Consider the following 23,126-nt stretch of genomic DNA (forward strand, 5'->3'; position numbering starts at 1 on the left):
ATTTCATATATTTGTCGAACACAACGTTTATATTTTTGTTCAGTATACAATATCGTAGATTGCTAAACAGCAATGATGAACTGACATAATGTAGCAATGAGCAACACACATTATTACATCGCTGAACAGTAGAACGGTCCTTGGCACTTTTCTGAGAGGAGGTATTTAAAGCCTGCATTGATAAGGCCAAGCCATTTAGGAGTAGAACAGAGTTCCATTAAAACTAAGAACATCATTGTCTTTTATGTTCAGGTGGCGTGTAGGGTAACTACTAGAGCGTAGCAGGAAATAGACCTCTCACATCTGTCCTAATGGACCTACCTTCTCTTACTATAAAGGCTGCACAAACGTTTGACTTTAGCTTCCATTAGTTCCCATTCCCTAATTTAGCCTATGTAAGTGCAATACTTTTATCTACTGACCCTTTAAAAAAAAAATTGCTACATTTTGTAAATTAAATTACATTTCACTGATAAAAGTACATAGTGCGTATATCTATTCGAGTGTGCACAAAACAGCCAGTCGTATGGATGTTCACACACAAACACAGAAAGGAGCTGTACTCACATGTACCAGTTGTGCTTCTGGATCTGCTCTAACTGTAGAGACACACAGGAAGAGGAAACAGCATTGTGTTAATGACACGGCATGTGGAACAGATGCTGTGACAGACAGACAAGGGAACGCAGCAACATACCTTATCTGTCCTCACTGTACGTATTACGACACACTTGAGACTTCTAGTAACAACCCAGTCTTTACCTACTGTAGTGACAAAAAATATATAATACACTATATGTACAAAAGTATCTTGACACCCCTTCAAATTAGTGGATTAGTCTATTTCAGCCACACCCATTGCTGACAGGGGTATAAAAAAGCGCGCACAGCAATGCGATCTCCATAGACAAACATTAGCAGTAGAATAACCTTACTGAAGAACTCAGTTACTTTCAACGTGGCACTGTCAATGGAGGACACCTTTCCGACAAGTCCGTTTTTCACATTTCTGCCCTGCTAGAGCTGCCCCGCTCAACTGTAAGTGCTGTTATTGTAAAGTGGAAATGTCTAGGAGAAACAACGGCTCAGCCGCGAAGTGGTAGGCCACACAAGCTCACAGAACTGGACTGCAGAGTGCTGAAGCGCTTAGTGCGTAAAAATCATCTGACTTCGGTTGCAACACTAACTACCGTGTTCCAAACTGCCTCTGGAAGCGTCAGCGCAGGAACTGTTCATTGAGCTTCATGAAATGGGTTTCCATGGCCGAACAGCCGCACACAAGCCAAAGATCCCTATACGCAATGCCAAGCGTCAGCTGGACTGGTGTAAAGCTCAACGCTATTGGACTCTGGAGCAGTGGAAATGCATTCTCTGGAGTGATGAATTATGCTTCACAATCTGGCAGTCCGACGGACAAATCTGAGTTTGGAGGATGCCAGGAGAACGTTAACTGCCCAAATGTGCCAACTGTAAAGTTTGGAGGAGGAGGAATAATGGTCTGGGGCTGTTTTTCATGTTTTGGGCTAGGCCCCTTAGTTACAGCGAAGGGAAATCTTAACACTACAGCATACAATTACATTCTAGATAATTCTCTGCTTCCAACTTTGATGTGGAAGAACTTGACTGGCCTGCACAGAGCTCTGACCTCAACCCCATCAAGCACTTTTGGGGTGAATTGGAATGCCGACATGAGCCAGGCCTAATCGCCCAACATCAGTGCCCGACCTCACTAATGCTGCTCTTGTGGCTGAATGGAAGCAAGTCCCAGTGGGCAATGTTGCAACATCTAGTGGTAAGACTTCCAAGAAGAGTGGAGGCTGCTCTAGCAGCAAAGGGGGGACCAACTCCATATTAATGCCCATGATTTTGGAATGAGATGTTCGACGTGCAAGAGGTCCACATACTTTTGCTCATGTAGTGTATATTCATTCTATTTCTATGGGCCTTCCACTTACTTCAATACATAGAAAGAAGAAAATAAAAACACATTATAGCATTAATATTCATATTATTTGTCGGGTAGATTAAACAGAGAGAAAACCAGATGAGTGAGGGATACATTAGACGTTGGGCAACTGGGAAAGCACCCTCTATTTGACAGAAAACTCTTAATGCTGATGTGAGTGAGAGTTCATCTAATAAACTGTTAGAGGAAGTCACACTGTAGTCGTGGGAGGGTTTCAAGTGCCGCCTGTCTGTGTCTCAGATGTCTGAACCAAACAGACAGAGTCAATGGGATTACTGTCTAGAGTCTAGATCCAGAGAGGAGGTTTCCCGGACCCAGATTAAGCCTACTCCTGGACAAAATGACATGGTAACTGTAGAAACACCATTAAAAGTGCTTTTAAATCCAGGAATACTCTTAATCTGAGCATGAGAAACTGCCTCAGTGTCATTTAGTCTAAATCAGGGGAAGATGGCTCCCTTTGTCTACAGTGATAAGTGATTTCTGCTTTACTAGTACTGTGGGTGAGAGCTGGGGAAGATGCTCTCATTTACACTGTGGTAGTAAATATTTTGTGGTAATAAAGTGAGATGGAATTATTTGTTACATTTATATCTGCTTAGGCCCTTTACAAGTTGCCCGCTGTATTGATTGAGAACCAATTTACCTTTCACCTGAAAGTGAACAAATGTAGTATTAAATGCATCTTCAAGCTGAAACAAGGGTGCTGTGAACATACATCTGATCCTAGGCCTGATCTTAGTGGTAGATTAGGTGGGCCATAATCTAAATTGATGCTAGAGCAGATATCAAGGGAATTGTCCACCTGAAATAAGGGGGTTACGAACATACATCTGATCCTAGAGCTGATTTTAGAGGAATGTACCGTGAGTCTCTTAGTCGCATCCACCTCGATCATGCCCCGAAGGAGGTTCTGACAGTCCGGGGGGATGAAGTGGGGCATGTGGAAAACGCCCAACTTCACTTTCTCCAGCAGGTTTCTCAGGTTGTCATCGTCAAATGGCAGGGCGCCCTGAGATCGATAAGATTTTATTCAGAATTCCGGCCTGCCAAGTGATACACCGCATTCAAATCATCAAGGATAACACACACACACAAAAAAAGTGAACCATTTAATTCCGTCGTGGTCCTCTGAACACAGAGAGGAGCATTAATACCAGAATGATGCTCAAGTTCCAGTAATAGTCTAATGGCTGGTCTACAGGACCCACTTAAAGCCTAGTCCTGGACGAAAAAGAATGTTCAACGGAGATTCCCATTTCCCAATTGAAAGTGTTTCCTAGTCCAAGGCTAGCCTTAATATGTGTCCGGGAAACCGGCCATATGTGATACCACTCAGTAAGTCGGCATTGGAAATCTAGAGCCATGCCAAAGTAGAACAGTTAAAGACTGCCAGGTGACACTGTACTGTACGCATCTGACAAGGACAAACAAGAAGGTTATTGTTGTTAGCCAAGGGAATACAGTGAATAAGTATTGCTCATGGCAGTCAGTGTAGGTCTATCTAGCCAGCCTTCTTCAAAGTCTCTAATACGAATGGCTTTCAAGAGACACCAGGCAAGGCAACACATGAGCATTACTCATGCCAATCAGTGAAGGTCTATCTGACATTTGAAACAGGCAGAGTATTCATACTTCTATGGATTAGAGGTGTAGTTTACGATAGCATGATTGATAGGGTCTCTTCCCATCTCAACATATCTTCATCAGGGAGAAATAATTGATGGCCATATTGACAAAAAAAATGGAGAAACCCTCACACACAGACACACACATAGCCTGTTATTTCCTTTGTTCTCGGCTTCCCCACTTTGTCACTGTCTCATCAGAGCGGTGTGTGAATGCTGATGACACAGACTCGGATTAATGAGCATATGTGTGTCAGTACAAAGCTGACAGTCGAGCCAGCCCAGGAAATCCCTGCTCCAATCAGAAACATGATGAATCAACCAATCATATGGGGATGAAAGATGGAGGTGGCTGATTTAATTTTCAGTCCTGAACCAAAAATCTAATCTCATCTTTCACTAACATTCTATACAGACAAGATCTGGAATCACAGGCCATTGGCAAGACGTTTGTGGGTATTTCAAATCATAATGAAGACATTTATGCAAGTCACTGTAGACCAAAGCCAGCGAGTCACTGAGGTGCAGCTTCCTGTGAAGACTTACTGTGTCACAAGCAGCTACGGCCCCTGTCACTTTAACTCACATCAAACCACAACACTAACTCAACGGCACGTGTCAGGGTCATCATCAGGGCAACGGCAGCTGTCAATCACTCACCACTAAAAGTGCAAAGAGGATGACCCCGCAGCTCCACACGTCTGCTTTCCTCCCGTCGTACTTCTCCCCCTGAGAGAGAGATACAGAGAGAGAGAGAGAGAGAGAGAGAAAGCGAGAGGGAGCGAGAGAAAGAGGGTGAGGAAGGGTGAGGGAGAGTGAGACAGAGCGATAACGACAGACAAAAAAGAGAGAATGATGTAATCAATTATGCATGCTGTTATGGAGGTGAGATACAGCTTCCACATTATTTTTATGAACTGAAAACCTCAGATTAACCTTTAAAATACTCCCTTGGCTGAGTTGGTGTTTACAGTGCCTTCAGAAAGTATTAATACCCCTTGACTTATTACACATTTTGTTACAGGCTTTTTTTGGGGGGGGGGTGGATTAGCTTTAATATTGCGCATAATATTGCTTCCATCAATGTAATTGTCTGCATTATTTCCAATCCCCCGTTTAAAAAAAATATCTAAACAAGGCCAGTTTTAATTGATTCTTTAATGAGAACAACAGTTTTCAGCTGTGTTAACATAATTGCAAAAGGGTTTTCTAATGATCAATTAGCCTTTTAAAATTATAAACTTGGATTAGCTAACACAACGTGCCATTGGAACACAGGAGTGGTAGTTGCTGATAATGGGCCTCTGGATGCCTATGTAGATATTCCATAAAAAATCTGCCATTTCCTGCTACAATAGTCATTTACAACATTAACAATGTCTACACTATATTTCGGATCAATTTGATGTTATTTTAATGGACAAAAAAAGTGCTTTTCTTTCAAAAACAAGGACATTTCTAAGTGACCCCAAACTTTTGAAGGGTAGTGTATATATAAACATGCATACATATACACATACATACAAATACACATACATATATACAGTTGAAGTCAGACGTTTACATACACATACAAAGACATTTAAACTCAGTTTTTCACAATTCCTGATATTTAATCCTACAAAATGTGCCTTTCTTAGGTCAGTTAGGATCACCACTTTATTTTAAGAATGTGAAATGTCGGAATAATATTTCAGCTTTTCTTTCTTTCATCACATTCCCAGTGGGTCAAAAGTTTACATACACTCAATTAGTATTTGGTAGCATTGCCTTTAAATTGTTTAACTTAGGTCAAACATTTCGGGTAGCCTTCTACAAGCTTCCCACAAGTTGGGTGAATTTTGGCCCATTCCTCCTGACAGAGCTGGTGTAACTGAGTCAGGTTTGTAGGCCTCTTTGCTCGCACACACATTTTCAGTTCTGCCCACAAATTGTCTATAGGATTGAGGTCATGGCTTTGTGATGGCCACTCCAATACCTTGCCTTTGTTGTCCTTAAGCCATTTTGACACAACTTTGGAAGTATGTTAGGGGTCATTGTCCATTTATGAGACCCATTTGCGACCAAGGTTTAACTTCCTGACTGATGTCTTGAGATGTTGCTTCAATAAATCCACATTTTTCCTGTCTCATGAAGCCATCTATTTTGTGAAGTGCACCAGTCCCTCCTGCAGCAAAGCACCCCCACAACATGATGCTGCCACCCCCGTGTTTCATGGTTGGGATGGTGTTCTTTGGCTTGCAAGCATCCCCCTTTTGCCTCCAAACATAACGATGGTCATTATGACCAAACAGTTTTTTGTTTCATCAGACCAGAGGACATTTCTCCAAAAAGTACAATCTTTGTCCCCATGTTCAGTTGCAAACTGTAGTCTGGCTTTTTTTATGGCGGTTTTGGTGCAGTGGCTTCTTCCTTGCTGAGCAGCCTTTCAGGTTATGTCGATATAGGACTCGTTTTACTGTGGCTATAGATAATTTTGTACCTGTTTCCTCCAGCATCTTCACAAGGTCCTTTGCTGTTCTGAGATTGATTTGCACTTTTCGCACCAAAGTACGTTTATCTCTAGGAGACAGAACGCGTCTCCTTCCTGAGCGGTATGACGGCTGCGTGGTCCCATGGTGTTTATACTTGTGTACTATTGTTTGCACAGATAAACGTGGTACATTCAGGCGTTTGGAAATTGCTCCCAATGATGAACCAGACTCGTGGAGGTCTCCATTTATTTTTCTAAAGTCTTGGTTAATTTCTTTTGATTTTCCCATGATGTCAAGCAAAGAGGCACTGAGTTTGAAGGTAGTCCTTGAAATACATCCACAGGTACACCTCCAATTGACTCAAATGAGAAGCTTCTAAAGCCATGACATCATTTTCTGAAATTTTCCAAGCTGTTTAAAGGCACAGTCAACTTAGTGTATGTAAACTTCTGACCCACTGGAGTTGTGATACAGTGAATTATAAGTGAAATAGTCTGTCTGTAAACAATTGTTGGAAAAATTTGCTTTTTTTTTGCCGACTTGCCAAAACTATAGTTTGTTAACAATACATTTGTGGAGTGGTTGAAAAACGAGTTTTAATGACTCCAACCTAAGTGCATGTAAACTTCGACTTCGACCAATTCCTGCTTTGGCTGCCTTTCCTTCCAGTTCTCTGCTGCCAATGACTGGAACGAATTGCAAAGATCACTGAGGCTGGAGACTCATATCTCCCTCACTAACTTTAAGCATCAGCTGTCCAAGCAGCTCACAGATCATTGCACCTGTACATAGCCCATCTGTAAATAGCCCATCTAACTACCTCATCCTCATATTGTTATTTTTTTTCTCTTTTGCACCCCAGTCTCTCTACTTTCACATTCATCCTCTGCACACCTATCACTCCAGTGTTTAATTGCTAAATTGTAATTACTTCGTCACTACGGCGTATTTATTGCCTTACCTCCCTAATCTTACCTCATTTGCACACACTGTATATAGATTTTTCTATTGTATTATTGACTGTACGTTTGTTTATTCCATGTGTAACTGTGTTGTTGTTTGTGTCGCACTGCTTTGCTTTATCTTGGCCAGGTTGCAGTTGTAAATGAGAACTTGTTCTCAACTGGCCTAACTGGTTAAATAAAGGTGGAATAAAAAATAAAACATTTTTTAACAGGTTGCATGTTTTGGAATATTTGTATTCTGTACAAACTTCCTTCTTTTCACTCTGTCAATTAGGTCAGTATTGTGGAGTAACTACAATGTTGTTGATCCATCCTTAGTTTTCTCCTATTACATCCATTAAACTCTGTACCTCTTTTAAAGTCACCATTGGCCTCATTGTGAAATGAGTGGTTTCATTCCTCTCCGGCAACTGAGTTAGGAAGGATGCCTGTGTCTTTGTAGTGACTTGGTGTATTGATACACCATCCAAAGTCTAGTTAATAACTTCACCATGCTCAAAGGCTTTTCTTTTTTTACACACATCTACAAATAGGTGCCCTTCTTTAGAGGCATTAGAAAACCTCCCTGGTCTTTGTGGTTGAATCTGTGTTAGAAATTCCCTGCTTGACTGAGGGACCTTACAGATAACTGTATGTGTGGGGTACAGAGATGAGGTAGTCATTCAAAAATCATTTTAAATACTATTATTTTTCAAGGAACTTATTATGAGACTTATTGAGTACTTATTGACTCAAGATACTTCAGCTTTTCATTCTTTATTAATTTGTTAAAAAAAATCCAAAAATATAACTTCCCTTTGACATTATGAGGTATTGTGTGAAGGCTAGTAAACACAAAATCTAAATTGTATCCATTTTAAATTCAGGCTGTAACACAACAAAATGTGGAAAAAGTCAAGGGGTGTGAATACTTTCTGAAGGCACTGTAAGTAACCAACTCCATGACAGCTGGCATACAGCACAGTTTTTGTTTCAAGTTTCAAGTTTTATTAGTCGTATGTACGGGATACACCTGGTATACACCGTCCAACGAAATGCTTACTGGCAGGATCCTACCTGACAATGCAAGCACATATCCACCTGGCATACACCTGATTCACAGCTGCACGGCTTACAGTATATCAGACGGCTTGTGATGACACAGCACGTGGCTGTGTGGCATTGCCACTGCCTGAGGGGCGAAGAGCTGAGAGACGGTTCATTGTATACAGAGCTGAGAGCAGAGCACTCTAAAGTGAATGGTTGGAGGGCACATGGGCTTGTGCTGCAATGCCATTATAGGAGGCAGAGAGAGAGAGAGAGAGAGAGAGAGAGAGAGAGAGAGAGAGAGAGAGAGAGAGAGAGAGAGAGAGAGAGAGAGAGAGAGAGAGGTGGAGAGGGAGAGAGAGAGAGGTGGAGAGGGAGTGCACTTACCCTTATGACCTCTGGGCAGGCATAGTGAGGAGATCTGCAAAGTGAGAAATGCACAACAGCTTTATACAAGGCAATGTACACACACACACACACGCATAACAAAACACAGTTACCAGAACACGTTACGTAAACTCACAAACAATTACCCATACACACACACACTGTTCTGAACGTAAGGAGAGTTAGCTTGAGGAATGCGTGACTGCTGCACATGTCCCCAGTAGGTAGTAGGAATATACATGTATCAGCTCTATTAGCAGAGGCACACTCTTAAACAGATAAAAAAAAACATCTTATGGAACAGCGTGGACTGTGTAGAGACACACACACACACACACACACACACACACACACACACACACACACACACACACACACACACAGGCGCTAGCACACGCACTCCACACACACGTACATTTTAATATTGTTGTATGGTGGTATTATACATATTATATTGTAGATATGTAGTAGCGTAATAATGTTGTATGATGTACTGTTTTATCTTTTGTTTGATGTGTAATGTAAGTGACTTAGTGTTGTTTGGACCCCAGGAAGAGTAGCTGCTATCCTAATAAATATAGAATCACAGTACAGACAGGAAAATGGCACTCACTATTTAGTCAGCTACTGCACAAAATAGATTTTTGGATTTGCCCAAATGCATCTCAGCCACTGTCTTGTGCTTTGATTTACGAATGGCTACAATTGTATGTGCACCCACAGTGCTGAGCACACATAGTGTAGAGGATGAACCAACACTCTACTGAGTGTACTGAATTCTATACAGGACTTATGCACCTTGTCATAATGTAATTGTCATGCCACTAAAAAAACGGTGGTTTGAACATACCCTGTGATTTGAACATACTTTACTCAGTAGTGTAAAGTACTTAAGTAAAAATATTTTAAAGTACTACTTAAGTCGTTTTTTGGGGTATCTGTACTTTACTCTACTATTTATATTTTTCTGCCTTGTTCTCAACGCAACACACATGTAAGGACACACACACACACACACACACACACACACACACACACACACACACACACACACACACACACACACACACACACACACACACACACACACGTACATTCTATAAACACAAGCTTCCTGATTGCCAGAGTCAAATTGAATTACGGCAACGTATGCAAAACCAGTCAATTTGCCCTAGTCAAACAGAGCAGTGTCAGAGCATGCAAACCTGAAACTTTTTTTTAATAACATTATTTAGAAAAACTTGTCCTATCTAAACGATATTTCATGTTGAATGTTTTTTACATTAGGTACGTCAAATGAAGGATTCCTCGATGTGTCCTTCATGCAAAGTACAGTCATTTTATCTGATAAAGATTATATTTCGTCATATTTTTATGAACGTCGGTCGGAGGGCAAGGGAGAGAAGAATCTGTCACTCTGTGAGAGTGATATTATACCTCTATGAAGCAAGGATAAAAGTTTAGATTTTTCCATTGTCATCATGCCACCTTTTATATTCAACAAATGATATACTGTACCGGTAACTGCCAAAATAACGGAAACACTTGAGTAAATGCGGGAAACAAAGTATAATAAATAATGAACAATAATTTGGTGGGTGCTTATATTTGTACTATTTTACACATGTACAAGTGTGTATTATACATGTACAAATGTGTATTATACATGTACAAATGTGTATTATACATGTACAAGTGTGTATTATACATGTACAAATGTGTATTATACATGTACAAATGTGTATTATACATGTACAAGTGTGAATTAGAAATGTGTTTTTTGCATATCCCAACTCCCCCTGAGACACCCTCAGAGGGTAGTGTCGAAGACCCGACACTAGGCAACACAGTGACTAGAGTCTGGTTTCAATGATGGACTATTTTGGCATAGAAGAACTACGTCACTGCCTACATCGATTTTATTCAAGCGGATAAAGTAGTGGCATATGGCCGTGACTTAGTCCCTCTATGCCAAAATAGTCCATCATTGAAACTAGTCACTGTGTTGCCTAGGGTCTGGTTTTTTAAACATTTCAGAGAGTGGAGTCGTGGCCAGGGTCAGCTATTATCAGCAGCGACCCTGGAGCAATAAAGGCTAAGTGCCTTGCTAGCGACATTTTGGTTACTGGACCAACGCTCTAACCGTTAGGCTACCTGCCGCCCACAAACGAGTGCCAGGAGCTGAGATTGAACCCACGGTCTATGGAGCAGGAGCTCGCTGCTTAGACCACCGCGCCATCCATCCATTGAAAGTAGGTGCTTTATTGACAGTAGGGCACGAGTGGTCACTGAATGGTTAGACGAGCATGAAAACGATGTAAACCATATGCCATGGCCGTCTCAAACACCAGATCGTTAAGGTCAGGGCCCTCCGCCAGGCTCACAAAATCATTTTAGACCCAAGCCACCCCCTGTACCCGGACTTTGAACTACACCCCTCTGGGTGCAGGTATAGGGCACCCCTCAGCATGAAAAACAGAACTAGACAATCATTTGTGCCAGGTGTGATATCCCTCCTAATTAACTCGGCTAATGTTCCTATCGACTCAGTAAGGCCAGCAGGCTAGTTGTCACGCCCTGACCTTAGAGATCCTTTTTATGTCTCTATTTTGTTTGGTCAGGGCGTGAGTTGGGGTGGGTATTCTATGTTCTATGTTTTGTAGTTCTATGTTTTGGCCGGGTAGGGTTCTCAATCAGGGACAGCTGTCTATCGTTGTCTCTGATTGAGAACCATACTTAGGCTGCCCTTTTCTCACCTGTGTTTGTGGGAAGTTGACTTTGTTTAGGGCACATAGCCTTTAGCTTCACGGGTTGTTTTTGTCGTGTTTATTGTTTTGTTCGGCGTCATTTTTTATTAATAAAAGGAAAATGTACGCTCACCACGCTGCACCTTGGTCCTCTTCTGTTAACGGCCGTGACACTAGTCATTAAAAAAAAATGTTTTATTGGTATGTAACTGTTATGAAAGTTTTATTGTCAATTTTGTTTTGTATTTAAACGCCACTTTAAACGTATAGATGACACTGCAACAAAATGTCCCCATGGGGACAATAAAGTCAGTAAGTAAGATCTCAACCCAATTGAAAGCTTATGGGAGATTCTGGAGCGGCACCTGAGACTGCGTTTTCCACCACCATCTAAAAATATCAAATGATGGAAATTCTCGTGGAAGAATGGTGTCGCATCCCTCCAATAGAGTTCCTAGACACTTGCAGCATCTAAAGGCCGAAGCCCTATTAAGACAAATATTGTTGGCGTTTCCTGTATTTTGGCATTTACCTGTATATTTACAGTGATTCGAGAGTAAAGTTCCAATACTATATACATTGAATGTGGACCCATGTGACCCTGCAAAAGAAAAACTGCATGTGTCACTATGACAACAGGGCACAGGAAATTATACAACCACAAGGGTCCTTAAGGTCAGGGATGTGACATGGCCATCGCCTGAATTCAGTGTCTTTGAAAAGGACACCTTGGAACACAGTCGCACAGTGTCCAACGTGCTTGTCAGACGCATGACTTTGCCCGAGAAAACAAAGCAGATGTTTTTTTTTACTGTTTTTTGGGCTGTACATTTGTGTTGAGTCATGGCCTAGTTATGTTTGTGCACATGAAATGGGGACAAAGTGCTAAGCCCTCGACAGAGTTCACCTGGGTTAGCACTTTAGCCTGTCACGCCAACTTCCTACTCTTATCTCCTCTGTCACATTGTGCTGGGCCACACTGTCTGTCTTCCAGATGATAATGGACAGAGACTTATCATTGCTACATGGCTAATCTGTAAAGATGCAGGGTAGGCTATACTGGCCCTGGTTATCTGGGCTGAAGATCTTACTGACCACGACACACACACACACACGCGCACGCGCACACACACACACACACACACACACACACACACACACACACACACACACACACACACACACACACACACACACACACACACACACACACATACAGGTGCAAACACACACAAGCATGCTCTTACACACACACACACATGGCTTGAGGACTATGTAGGGATTGGACACACACACGAGTGGGCGCGGATCAGCTGTTCATTCACCCGCACCCGCCCACAATTGCTAATAACCCATCCACAACCGCCCGACTATGTGTGATAAAGTGACAATGAATAATGTCATAAATTGATAGAACGAACAGTTCAATCTAGTTGACATCGGTAATGTTCTCTGTCATCTCTGCTTCTTTCGCGAAGCAAAGACGTTTAGGGGCCGAGGAGAAAATGTAATATTTTATGTGGTTGAAATACTATCAGCTGTTATATTGCTGATAAAGAGAGCGTCTTTACAGACAGTAGGCTATCTAACTGCGCTTTCACATCCACTTAAGATGCTGACAAAAATAAATCACATTTTTCCGCTCCTGTTCACGGGTCAAAATGTGGCCTACATCGGACGTAGCATATCATTTTACTACAAGAAATTCTTAATTCTGCAAGAGTTAATATTAAGGCTATGTGAGAGGTTATAGACCTATAGTCAAGTCCCGATTTCAGTTTCCATTTAACCCATCTGAACAGTAGGCGACAGTTCCTTTGACGTGTCATAGGCCTATTTGAAGTCCCCGTCTTGTGACTGTTGAATTTGTGTAGAGCCTCACAATCATCACACATAACATAGCCAACACTGACATCATCCTCTTGAACCATTTTCGCCAAGTCGTTCCCAAACATTACTTTTCTGTCCCCTCCCTTCTCTTTATTTTTCACAGCTTTTCTCTTATCGAACAAAATTCTGACATTGTTCATTGTTCCTCCATGGACAACTTTTTCTGCTGTTGCCTAAAGCATATGGCGATTGGAGTGTAGACTATTTGGTGCGCGTACAGTTCAGTTAGGCACTAAAGCTTAGGCTTACGCACTAATGCCAGATCGCCTAAAATATTGAAAGAAAAACCTCAAAGTAGCCTATAGATATGAATTGCACAAGAAATATACATTTAAGGTATTATTTTTTCTTTATTCAACCCGCCACACGATATTTAATGACCCTAAAACTGCCTGCCCTGTGCATATACTGTAACCGAAGTGACTGTGGGTCATGGGTCAACCCGCACATCACTAGCACACACACACACGCACACGCACACGCACACACACACACACACACACACACACACACACACACACACACACACACACACACACACACACACACACACACAGACACAGACGACTCACCCGCAGCTGGTCTCCAGCAGACTATCCCCGACCTGCAGAGACGCCATGCCAAAGTCTGCTATCCTGATGTTGTTCTTTTCATCTAACAACAGGTTCTCTGGCTTCAGATCTCTGTGACTGAGGAGAGGAGGAGGGAAAGAGAGAGAAAAAACATAATTTACCCAAGTACCATGCAGAGGTGATAACAAGAAAACCTGACAATCCTACATGACTGGAATTATGCATTTCCCATGGATGTTGTCCAGGAAAATTCCCCGAAAAATGTACACACTGTACTATCATTTCCTTTGATCAGACGCTAATGTTGCCGCTTTCCAAGAGCCCAGTGTCAGGAGCAGGCCTCTCTCATGTTGTCTCTCTCTCTCTCTCTCTCTCTGATAGGGTCAGTGTTCCTCTCACAGATGAAAGGGAAATAGCAGACCAGACACCATCTCAGAAAGTAGGACTGAGCTTCTACTTCCGTTTGCTCTTTAGGGTCTAGGCAGGGATACTTTCAAAGCACTTTGTGACAACTGCTGATGTAAACACTTTTACCAATACATTTGATTTATTGATTGATCGAAATCGATTGATGATTCACCATATGGAGTGACTGTGGCAGAAGTCCAGAGCTGAGATGATCTGTCTGAAGAACTTCCTGGCCTCCTTGGGCGTTAACCGTCCCTTCTTGACCAGGTAGTCAAACAGCTCTCCTCCTGACACGTGCTCTAGCACCAGATACCTGTGGAGGGTGGGAACCGCACACGTTAGATACACAGTCTAGAGCTGTATATATCACATTATATACATGATATCATGATATTATATACAATATCATGATATTATATACATGATATCATGATATTATATACAATATCATGATATTATATACATGATATCATATCTCTACAGCTATGTGTGTCTCGTTCGGTATTATAGAGATAGTCTACAAGATCCAGGACGGCTTGTAGTGAGTGGCCAGGACCAGCTCTCCTCAAGCGGACCACGCATTTACATTACATTGACATTTTTGGTCATTTAACCTGTTGAGGATGGGGGCGCTGTTGTGACTATTTATGCTAATCGTGTAATTTTTGAAACGGCTTCCCACAAAATTCTTGATCGTAAAATATGCATATTATTATTATTATTGGATAGAAAACAGTCTATAGTTTCTATAGGAGTTGAAATTTTGTCTCTAAGTGGAACAGAGCCCATTCTACAGCAATTTCCCTGACATGGAGTCAGATTTCAGAAATTTGGGCCACTGTTCTGGAGTCAGTTTTAAGGCCAATGTTATTCCTATGAGTATACGGACACTGCTTACGTCTTCCCCTGGATGCCTTTACGTGATGACGATTTGAACGGGGTCGATTGCGCGTTCACAGGCACTACAAATTAAAAAACCCTGAGGCTAGTCACTCTTTTGGAGCTGCGTCATGCGCCTAGAGGACACCGACCCGCACCTGTTCCAAGCATTAGTGGAGGGAGTAATATTACTCTGGTCATGTTTCTACTCGTTATAGGTTAAAAACATCATAAGGTAGTTAATTTAAAGCGTTTTATAGCAATTTATATCCGTTTAGTGCGATTTTGGGACATTTATTTCTGAAACGCTGTGAATTGCTGGGCACGCTTCCAGTTCATCCCGAACGCAGTTGGCATTTCCACATGGCAAGAGGACAGCTTTCCACCAAAAGACGATTGGACCCAAGAAAGGATCCTTTGCCCAAGATACTGATGGAAGAACAGCTCAAAGTAGGACATTTTTATTATGATAAATCGTGTTTCTGTCGAAAAATGTTAGTGGCTTAGGACGCCATGTTTTTTGACGTAGCTTCGCTTGGCGCAAACTGTATTGAAAAGTAAGGATAATTTAAAAAATGTAATTCCGCGATTGTATTAAGAATTAAATTGTCTATCAATCCCTGTCCACCCTATATTTTTTAGTCACGTTTATGAGTATTTATGTATAAGAGTAGATCACTGTCTAATATGGCGCACGGACATTTTCTCACCAGCTGGGCTACATTTCACATTGTCTAACCATGATTTTGGTGGCTAAATATAAACATTTTCGATCAAACTCTATATGGATTGTGTAATATGATGTTACAGGAGTGTCATCTGAAGAATTCTGAGAAGGTTAGTGAAAAAAATAATATATTTTGGCGATGTTTGACGTTATCGCCCACTTTGGCTAGAATCAATGCTGGGCTGCTATGTGCTATGTGCTATGCTAATATAACGATTTATTGTGTTTTCGCTGTAAGACACTTAGAAAATCTGAAATATTGTCTGTATTCACAGGATCTGTGTCTTTCGATTAGTGTATGCTGTGTATTTTTACGAAATGTTTGATGATTAGTAAGTAGGTAAACACGTTGCTCTATGTAGTTTTTCTAGTCCATTTGTGACGGTGGGTGCAATTGTAACCTATGCCATCTACCTGAAATATGCACTTTTTTCTAACAAAACCTATCCCATACCATAAATATGTTATCAGACTGTCATCTGATGAGTTTTTTTCTTGGTTAGGGGCTATAAATATCTTAGTTTAGCCGAATTGGTGATAGCTACTGGTGTTGGTGGACAAATAAAAGATGGTGGATTATGCTAATGTGTTTTTAGGTAATAGATGTACATCTTTACATATTGTGTCTTCCCTGTAAAACATTTAAAAAATCGGACATGTTGGCTGGATTCACAAGATCTGTGTCTTTCATTAGCTGTATTGGACTTTAATGTGTGAAAGTTAAATATTTAAAAAAAATATTTTTTTTGAATTTCGCGGCACTGGTTTTTCAGTGGGGGTGGGGGGGGAGTGCCGCTAGCGGCACCCTCATCCTAGACAGGTTAATGAGGCACCCAATCCATAATTAATGTTCATCCAGAAACCACTGCTTTTAGTGCGCCCTCAAGTGTTAACACTTAATTCAAACATTTGGAGTGACGCTCTCCTACCCATAGAAGTTCCTCTACTCTATAGTTGTTCCTACAGCAGTTGCTACTGTGAGAGTAGACGTGGTAACGCTTGTGATATTATCTGCGGTAGCTACGGTGCTGTATGTGCGAGGAAGCACGGAAAACACACTGTGGCGTCCCTACTGTGGCAGAATACGCCCTATTCCCATAACCCCCCTCCCTCCCACCCACACCACTTCCTGATTTATTAGCAGATTAAGGGATCTGCTCAAGCGTTCACCTGTCAACGCGTGTTCAATTAGGAACACATTCAAACACGAATTGTGAGTGGGAAAATGTATCCGAGGCAAACACTTTGCGTCCTTGTCGTCGATTCGTCTGTGTCATCGGAAATATTAGGAAAACAAATTCCCACACCGGTTGTCGCTGGCGCCTTTAACAATTATTGAATAGTGCATTAAGCAGAGCCATTGGAGCAGGGACACGGGAGAGATTAATACATTAGATAACATATGGATCTACATTAAACCTACAGGCTTCCGAATAGGCATTTTAAACTGAGGGAGACCCAATGAAACATTACATGCCAGTGTGAAAATGGCCCCCCGGAAAATACATTTCTCAAGTCATTTTCAACTTGCCTAGCTTGTTTGCTAACATGTTGCTATGCACCGGTGCTTCTCCAAATATGCATTGTAACGGTATAAGGGACGCACATTTGTTACAGCGTTTCAGTGAAACAAATCATTTTGGAAAGGATACTCACAAGTATTTCTTGTTTTCGTAGACGTCGTGCAACTTTAAAACGTGAGGGTGCTCTATGAGTTTCAGAATGGCTATCTCTCGCTCCACCTGCAGAAAGAGAGAAAAAAAGAGAGAGAAAAGAGGGGAAATTAAGAATATTAGTGTGTGATTCAAAGTACTTATGGAAGACTTTAATGGCCCTAAAAAATAAATACAAAATAAATGCATAGCTCCTAGATGGGAGCTGTGGATGTACTGTAAGTACTGACCATCCACGAGGTCTTTAACATAGAGACCTCATTGGAGCCCATTCAAAAAAACGGTTTGGTGCTAGGGGCCTAAATAATGAAGAGGAGAATGGGCAGACACAAAGAGAGAGCACAGAGGAACGAAAAGGGAGAGTGATTAGGAGAAAAATAAAGAACGGGACAGCGAGAAGCGGTGGGAATAAGAGACGGACTGGCAGTGCCAGAGCCCATGTCTAGCCTGGCAGCTTGGGTCCATGCCAGGGCCTACGGGAACAGCGACATGCCTAACACTTGTTAAGGTCCTGCTCCTGCCACGGCGCAACCACACATCAGCTAATTTAACTCATTAATCACACACTGATATCACTCTATCGTAATACACCAAGACACAGCAGGTAGGGGGGGACATTTCAACGACTGTTTTTTTTACAATCTAGAATGTGTATGTGTGTGTGTGTGCGCGCATGCGTGTGTGCGTCCCTAAACCATAACGGCACTGCGTACAGAACCTCAGCACCTGATAATGTGGTAACATTTTCGAATGGACCTAATGGGCTAAACTTGAGGTAGGTTTATTGACGTGACAGAAAGGCATAGTACTTATGTTCCTTGCATAGAACATTGGGTTCTATTGGCCACACGCCATATGACTCACAAATACCGTGTTGTGTGCACAGCTACTACATACATTTGTGTACATGTCCTTTCACAAACAGCACACATACAGTTGAAGTCGGAAGTTTGCACACACTTAGGTTGGAGTCATTAAAACTCGTTTTCAACCACTCCACAAATTTCTTGTTAACAAACTATAGTTTTGGCAAGTCAGGACATCTACTTTGTGCATGACACAAGTCCTTTTTCTAACAATTGTTTACAGACAGATTATTTAACTTATAATTCACTGTATCACAATTCCAGTGGGTCAGACGTTTACATACACTAAGTTGACTGTGCCTTTAAACAGCTTGGACAATCCCAGAAAATGATGTCATGGCTTTAGAAGCTTTCTGATAGGCATCATTTGAGTCAATTGGAGGTGTACCTGTGGATGTATTTCAAGGCCTACATTCAAACTCAATCAATCAATCAATCAAGTTTATTTTATATAGCCCTTCGTACATCAGCTAATATCTCGAAGTGCTGTACAGAGACCCAGCCTAAAACCCCAAACAGCTAGAATGCAGGTGTAGAAGCAAACTCAGTGCCTCTTTGCTTGACATCATGGAAAAATCAAAAGAAACCAGCCAAGACCTCAGAAAACAAATTGTACACCTCCACAAGTCTGGTTCATCCTTGGGAGCAATTACCAAATGCCTGAAGGTACCACGTTCATCTGTACAAACAATAGTACGCAAGTATAAACACCATGGGACCACGCAGCCGTCATACCGCTCATGAAGGAGACGCGTTCTGTCTCCTAGAGATGAATGTACTTTGGTGCGAAAAGTGCAAATCAATCCCAGAACAACAGCAAAGGACCATGTGAAGATGCTGGAGGCAACCGGTACAAAAGTATCTATATCCACAGTAAAACGAGTCCTATATCGACATAACCTGAAAGGCCAAGCAAGGAAGAAACCACTTCTCCAAAACCGCCATAAAAAGCCAGACTACGGTTTGCAACTGCACATGGGGACAAAGATCGTACTTTTTTGAGAAATGTCCTCTGGTCTGATGAAACAAAAATAGAACTGTTTGGCCATAATGACCATTGTTATGTTTGGAGGAAAAAGGGGGAGGCTTGCAAGTCGAAGAACACCATCCCATCCGTGAAGCACCGGGGTGGCAGCATCATGTTGTGGGGGTGCTTTGCTGCAGGAGGGACTGGTGCACTTCACAAAATAGATGGCATCATGAGGCAGGAAAATGATGTGGATATATTGAAGCAACATCTCAAGACATCAGTCAGGAAGTTAAAGCTTGGTCGCAAATTGGTCTTCCAAATGGACAATGACCCCAAGCATACATACAAAGTTGCGGCAAAATGGCTTAAGGGCAACAAAGTCAAGGCCTTCACAAAGCCCTGACCTCAATCCCATAGAAAATTTGCGGGCAGAACTGAAAAAGCCTGTGCGAGTAAGGAGGCCTACAAACCTGACTCAGTTACACCAGCTCTGTCAGGAGGAATGGGTCAAAATTCACCCAACTTATTGTGAGAAGCTTGTGGAAGGCTACCCGAAAAGTTTGACCCAAGTTAAACAATTTAAATGCAATGCTACCAAATACTAACTGAGTGTATGTAAACTTCTGACCTACTGGGAATGTGATGAAATAAATAAAAGCTGAAATAAATAATTATTTCTACTATTATTCTGACATTTCACATTCCTAAAATAAAGTGGTGATCCTAACTGACCTAAGACAGGGAATTTTTACTTGGATTAAATGTCAGGAATTGTGACATTAGTGACCAATAATAAAAATGTCAACTGCATTTTTGTAGCCTCCTTACATCCAGACAAAACAGCTACAGTTAGCCCGTACTGACATCATCATGAATGTCGTGTGGCACACTCCATTTTGTGTGATACTGTCAAACTCAATAAAGCTTCATGATTCAAACAACTGTTACACTTCCTGCTTTGAGACATCACATTACAGGGGCAATGGCAGCTAAATGGGGAGTACACTTTATGCTTATAAGAATAGATCAACAGTTGCTAACCATTACATTAGGTAAACAGTACATGAGTTATATGAATATGTTAATATACTGCAGTAGCTTTAGTATGACCAAATCTACCTGCAAGCTGCCTAGTGCAAACCTCAGGAGGATAGACACACACACACACACACACACACACACACACACACACACACACACACACACACACACACACACACACACACACCACAACCCCCCCCCCCCCCCCACCAAGAACACCTCCATTCCAGAGTGCTGAGTTGGATTTACAGAATGCTAGGAGTATAAATGCCAGCTCAGTGAAAACATGAGGGATGAAGCTGTGCAGCTGGCAACTGTTTTTCTCAATAAGTCTCACTCTAATTGCTTCAATAAAGGGTCTGGCTTGTTAGCCAAAGACCCAGGTACCATAAACCATAAATACAGAAAAGAAACTAAATGTATTCACAATTCCCTACACAGGTCAGCATTTACAGTACATTAGAGACTGCCTCTACATTTCGAGAATATTACGCTGGGTTTGCCAAATAACTGGTATTTCCTTTTCATACTCATATTTCATATCCGTCCCCCCTTCAAATGTCAATTAAGAACACAGGAAGTCATCCGTTTTGAATTGAATAAGCGTTATTCATCAGTAACCAGTGGAGTGGTATCAGTGGGATTACCTGCTCCAGCTGATCAGACTAATCCCGTGTTCATACTGATACGGAATGTCCTATTGACGGCTTCGCATTGGCTGACCGTTCCTGCGCTATTAGGCTAGGATGTCAAAACACACAAATGTTTTTTTGATACGTTAGCGTCGCCGAGGTGGTTCCGTGAACTGCACAATCGCATGATCGTTAACCTTGTCTGAGACCTGGAGAAGTTGTGCTAGCTGCCAGAGTTGGGGTATAACTCAATGGGCTAACAAAGTCTTAATGTTTGGAGCCGCTGGGTTCAACACCCAGTAGGTCATACTAGCCTAGCATCGGAACGTATGAGAGTTGCTTGAGAGTTTGTGCAACATCTGGATACACAGAGAGTACTAAACGTTGCTGGCTATTACACCATGACCCATGACATCTGGACCCAGTGAGCCAATTAGCTCGCGTGGAATCATGGTGTTTATGCATGATTCTAAAGTTGGGTTCTATGCAGATTTGGTGGCCCACATACACACAGAGTAATAAGCAATGTCTTGTAACGGCCCGTGGGTCCCAACTGTCTTAGGTCAGCTGTGAGCTGCCGTAAGGTCATGTGTCCCAATGTAGTCCTTAAGTGCTATATCTCTTAATAAGTGCCCAAATTGTCCTGAAGTCCTGAAATCCTTATGTGAGTGTGCCATTGTCCTCCCCAAGGTGTATGTTTATCAAATCTTATTGGTCACCTACACGTGTTAAGCAGATGTTATTGCGGGCGTAGCGAAATGCCTGTGCTTCTAGTTCCCGACAGTGTAGCAACATCTAACAAGTAATATCTAACAATTTCGCAACAAATACCTGATACACACATCTAAGGAAAGGGATGGAATTAACCTGTTGAGGCTGGGGGCGCTGTTGTCACTATTTATGCTAATCGTGTAATTTTTGAAACGGCTTCCCACAAAATTCTTGATCGTACAATATGCATATTATTATTATTATTGGATAGAAAACAGTCTATAGTTTCTATAGGAGTTTAAATTTTGTCTCTAAGTGGAACAGAACCCATTCTACAGCAATTTCCCTGACATGGAGTCAGATTTCAGAAATGTTGGCCCCTGATCTGGAGTCAGTTAAAAGGCCACTGTTATTGCTATGAGTATACGGACACTGCTTACGTCTTCCCCTGGATGCCTTTACGTGATGACGATTTGAATGGGGTCGATTGCGCGTTCACAGGCACTATAAATTAAAAAACCCTGTAGCTAGCAACTCTTTTCTTGGTGCGTCATGCGCGTGGAGGACACCGACCCGCACCTGTTCCAAGCATTAGTGTTGAGAGTAATCTTTCTCCGGTCATGTTAAGACTCGTTATAGGAGTTAAAAACATCATAAGGTAGTTAATTTAAAGCGTTTTATAGCAATTTATATCCGTTTAGTGCGATTTTGGGACATTTATTTCTGAAACGCTGTGAATCGCTGGGCACGCTTCCAGTTCATCCCGAACGCAGTTGGCATTTCCACATGGCAAGAGGACAGCTTTCCACCAAAAGACGATTAGACCCAAGAAAGGATCCTTTGCCCAAGATACTGATGGAAGAACAGCTCAAAGTAGGACATTTTTATTATGATAAATCGTGTTTCTGTCAAAAAATGTTAGTGGCTTAGGACGCCATGTTTTTTGACGTAGCTTCGCTTGGCGCAAACTGTATTGAAAAGTAAGGATAATTTAAAAAATGTAAATCCGCGATTGTATTAAGAATTAAATTGTCTATCAATCGCTGTCCACCCTATATTTTTTAGTCACGTTTATGAGTATTTATGTATAAGAGTAGATCACTGTCTAATATGGCGCACCAACATTTTCTCACCAGCTGGGCTACTTTTGTCATTGTGTAACCATGATTTTGGTGGCTAAATATGCACATTTTCGAACAAACTGTATATGTATGTTGTAATGTGATGTTACAGGGGTGTCATCTGAAGAATTCTGAGAAGGTTAGTGAAAAAAATAATATATTTTGGCGATGTTTACGTTAGCGCTCTCTTTGGCTAGAATCAATGCTGGGCTGCTATGTGCTATGTGCTATGCTAATATAACGATTTATTGTGTTTTCGCTGTAAGACACTTAGAAAATCTGAAATATTGTCTGTATTCACAGGATCTGTGTCTTTCGATCAGTGTATGCTGTGTATTTTTACGAAATGTTTGATGATTAGTAGTTAGGTAAACACGTTGCTCATTGTAATTATTCTAGTCCATTTGTGACGGTGGGTGCAATTGTAAACTATGCCAGCTACC

The 23,126-nt window shown here is 41.6% G+C and overlaps 1 protein-coding gene across 1 annotated transcript in view; it reads right to left on the reverse strand.

The window, feature by feature from the left end:
- Positions 1–23,126, reverse strand: part of LOC129852897 (serine/threonine-protein kinase BRSK2-like) — a 95,311-nt gene that overhangs the window by 43,291 nt on the left and 28,894 nt on the right. Inside the window, exons 2-8 of the mRNA XM_055918505.1 lie at positions 17,326–17,411; positions 14,236–14,376; positions 13,656–13,772; positions 8,447–8,480; positions 4,255–4,323; positions 2,832–2,978; positions 568–599 (exon numbers count right to left, since the gene is read on the reverse strand). Coding sequence (XP_055774480.1) covers positions 568–599; positions 2,832–2,978; positions 4,255–4,323; positions 8,447–8,480; positions 13,656–13,772; positions 14,236–14,376; positions 17,326–17,411 — 626 coding nt within the window. The remainder of the gene's footprint in view (positions 1–567; positions 600–2,831; positions 2,979–4,254; positions 4,324–8,446; positions 8,481–13,655; positions 13,773–14,235; positions 14,377–17,325; positions 17,412–23,126) is intronic.

Source organism: Salvelinus fontinalis, chromosome 4 (assembly GCF_029448725.1).
Source record: "Salvelinus fontinalis isolate EN_2023a chromosome 4, ASM2944872v1, whole genome shotgun sequence".
Taxonomy (NCBI): Eukaryota; Metazoa; Chordata; class Actinopteri; order Salmoniformes; family Salmonidae; genus Salvelinus; species Salvelinus fontinalis.